Here is a 3699-nt window from a genome sequence, read left to right as displayed (position 1 = left end):
CTATTTTTTGAGTTGGGGTCTATCTCTGTCACCCAGGATGGAGTGCAGCAGTGCAATCATAGCTCATTGCTGCCTCCAACTCCTATGCTCAAGCAATCCTCCCACCTTAGCCTCCCTAGTAGCTTAGACTACAGGTGTGTGCCTCCATGCCCTGGTTATTTTTAAATTTTTTTTGTATAGATGATGTCTGGCTCTGTTGCCCAGGCTTGTCATGAACTCTGGTCTCAAGCAATCCTCTCGCCTTGGGATTACGGATGTGAGCCACCACGCCTCACCCGAGCCTTCTACTTAAAAATAAAAGTCCTAAGGAGGACTGAATCTGTTTTTCTGAAGGAAACCCAATGACTTAAGAAGAACACAGACCATCACAGAATGCCCTAAGGAGTGGTTTCCTAAGGCAGGAGTCCCATCCTTTCCATGAGAAGTTGCATGAAATTGTTTGTTTCCAACTCGTTGATTCTACTCATTATGAAGGATTTCCAGGCAGAGCATTTAATTCATGCCTTATGTGGTCAGCTCTGTATTCTGCTCCGGCAGGATGCAAATAACATATGAAAGTCCGAAGGGGTGGGGCTGGGCCCAGTCACTCGGTTGAGATTCTGAGGGTGCTAATTTTACTAAGTGGGCTGGGCTCAAGGTCTTCCCTGCCATACCTTTTCAGGTTAGCACCCCATCTTCTCTCAAACTCTGTTTTTCTTTTCTGTGTATTTTGTTGCATGTGGAAGAGCAATATGGGAGTAGAAAAAAAGGTTTTGGGCCAAATAATGCAGTATGGTTGGAAATGCTTTCCTTGTGCAGATTTGGCATAAAAATAAACTTCTCCGGGAGAGGGCTGTTGGTGCTTGTTGTTCATTAATATGCTGAAATGATTTCGCACCCCCCTCCCATTTTGAAGGTTCTTTGAGGCTGATTTCTATTCATTTTTTTTTTCTGGGAAAAAGATAAAATGGGTAGGGGGAGAGGTGCGAGGGGGCAGGATGTAGAACTTATGCAGTGTAGAACTTTTAAGAAATACTACCGTTTGTGTAGTTTTCTTAGTTACATAAGGCTTAAGGGCTTCATTGTCTCTGCTTGTGGATTGGTGTCTTCACAGGAAAAAAGACATTTAGGGAGGGTTTTCAAGTGCTGCCAGCTAACCTTATGAGCTCTTGAATTGTAGTTAGGGAATATGGATATATTGGGCAGGCTCACTTGGTCACTGAAACCTGCCAAGCTCACACATCACTGGTGAAACAACACACACACACACACACACACACACACACACACTCTCTCTCTCTCTCTCTCTCTCTCTCTCTGGTGTACATGTAGGACTACTTCTTTTTCAGAATTTTTTTTTTAAGCATTGTATGGTGGAGTCCATATTTCATGTGGATACAGGTAGGTAAAAGAAAAATGCTCTTCCTTTTTGGTTTTAAATTAGAGAATCCCTTGAGTAAAACCAAAACCCTAGGTTAGGATGGCATTTAACCAACTGTGATGGAAACGGCATAATATCAGGGATTGTGCCGTTGACAGCTGAAACCCTTAGTAAATTGACTTAGTGCCTAGCATGGAATAAGTGCCCAGCAATTATTAGGTGACCATTGATTTGGGAAGGCTGAGGGTTTGTGGGCTCGTGGCCTTGAGGGTCGGTGGGTACCTGGCTGGGGGTCGGTGTAATCCACAGTGTAGCCATCCAATTGTAGAAGTTCCTGAGGCTCCGCTTTCTTCTCCCGATAACTGCACATGGCAAATGTGTACTGACTGACCTGTTAAGGAAAAGCAGACTGTGAGATTGACCCCTAGAGCCTGTCTTCTCCAAAAAACCCTCCCCCATGTTCTCTCCTCTGAGGATCTGGACTGAGTGGTTGGGTTCAAATTGAGTTTTGCTACCTCCTGGCTGTGTGACGTTGAGCATGATACTTAACCTCTCTGGTCCTTTATAACCTCGTTTGTAGACTGGATACAACCTTAGAACCTACCTCTTTGGCTTATTGTGAAGACTGAATGAGTTCACATGTGGAATGCACTTAGAGTCTGTTCCTGGCACTTAGTAAGTGCTTGATGAAGGTTAGCTATTATCATTATTGCTTTTAATATAATTGGGTTAAGCTACATGCGATTGCCATTTTTGTAGGTCAAAAGTGGTTAAATGACAGCAATTTTGTATGTTCTACCTAATGTGACTGTGGCCTTGGCTGAGACTGCTATGCTTGCAGATACAACATGGGCCTTTTGGTCAGAAGTTAGAGGCTAGACATTCATTTATTCATGCCTTTTTATTTTAGTATTTCATTTTTTGCACCACTTTGATCAGCGTCAATCTACGTGTTTCATCCCTTTCTTCTTCCTGCTGAAGGAGTACTTTGGTTGCTTTGAAGTCTTCTTTTCATCTCAGACAAGTGCAGGAGTGACACGCTGTCACAAGCAATGAGTGCTTGATCGCTAGTTGCCAGTCACAGTAGAGCAATCCTCAGCTCCCCCAGTGGCGTGGCTGTTGTCACTGGTGCCCTAATGGCAGCCCTCACTCCACCGACACAAACCATGCCAGTGCAGGGCGGGTGCTCACAGCTGCAGGCCCGCCTTCAGGACCCTGTCGCTCTAGTGCATCCAGACCCAGCACATATACTTAGCATTTCTACATCTGGCTTGTCTGCAAGGAGCCCGTGGGAAAGCAAGCATCCTCCCAGCTTTGGGCTAAAAGGTCTCAGGCATATTTACTATCCATGGATGTCAAATGTCTTGGAGAAGGAGTGCCACATCCCTCATCCCTTAGTTTCCTTTATTAAAAGAGACACTTTCTAAGTGAACTTTGATCCCAGCGGGGGACATTTTTAGCCTCTTCTACAGTGAGATTTGTTTTTGCTGTTTTAATGGTGATACGAAGTTGACGTTCTTGAGCGCTACATGCATCTCCCCCACTGTCTGAGGCGTGAGGGTCCCAGTGGAGAGATGCAGGGTGTCCGCAGGAGGATGTTTTTGGTAGTTGGTTTGTCTGTTGCTGCCCTCTGTTGGCTCCTGATGGAAACTTTACTGCCCCACTTGGGTTTCTTCATAATGTAAAGGGTTTGCAGAACTTCTTCCTTATATCGCAATGCCAGGGGAAACCTAAGGCTGGGTCACTGAGAGTATTTTCATAAAGAAACACATATAAATTACTTGTAATAAAGAAAATAACCAATAACATACTCTTCTCCTAAAATGGAAGGATAAGAGTGTAGGCTGGGGGTTCCATGGGCCTGGGGTCACATCCCAGTTCTGTTAAAGCTGTCTGTTCTCTAAGCCTCAGAGTCTTCATCTGTATTTACCGGCATCTTATTGTTGCTAGAGAATTGAGTTTTACATACCATGTGTGATACCCATAGAGCAAACACTTCATATACATATGCATTTTTACAGGCAGCTTCCTTGCATTCGACACACATTTTAATATAGCGTAGCTCAATAGGTGGATTTACCTACTGGATTATAAATTCATTGAAGGTAGGTCTAGGTAGTCATATGTCTTGATTGTATTTTCACTCCCATGAGCAAAATCTGCCATATAATGGACATTCACTAGTTGACTCTGATTGGTTCTAGAACGTTGAGTACATACAATCCAATCAAGAGGTTTTACCCCCAAAATTTACAGGGTATTCCAAGTATAGCACCAGGCCTTTCCAACTTGTTATTATTGATTCTAGGGATAACAGATTTCCTGTGACCCTTTGCATG

The 3699-nt window shown here is 43.9% G+C and overlaps 1 protein-coding gene across 1 annotated transcript in view; it reads right to left on the bottom strand.

The window, feature by feature from the left end:
* Positions 1-3699, bottom strand: part of CADPS (Ca++-dependent secretion activator) — a 507398-nt gene that overhangs the window by 162873 nt on the left and 340826 nt on the right. The window contains exon 11 of the mRNA XM_011998424.1: positions 1643-1751. Within this exon, the coding sequence (XP_011853814.1) occupies positions 1643-1751 (109 nt within the window). The remainder of the gene's footprint in view (positions 1-1642; positions 1752-3699) is intronic.

Source organism: Mandrillus leucophaeus, unplaced genomic scaffold (assembly GCF_000951045.1).
Source record: "Mandrillus leucophaeus isolate KB7577 unplaced genomic scaffold, Mleu.le_1.0 Scaffold57, whole genome shotgun sequence".
NCBI classification, from domain to species: Eukaryota; Metazoa; Chordata; class Mammalia; order Primates; family Cercopithecidae; genus Mandrillus; species Mandrillus leucophaeus.
Note: the sequence above shows the minus strand (reverse complement) of the source record. Positions and strands in the feature narration are given on the sequence as shown.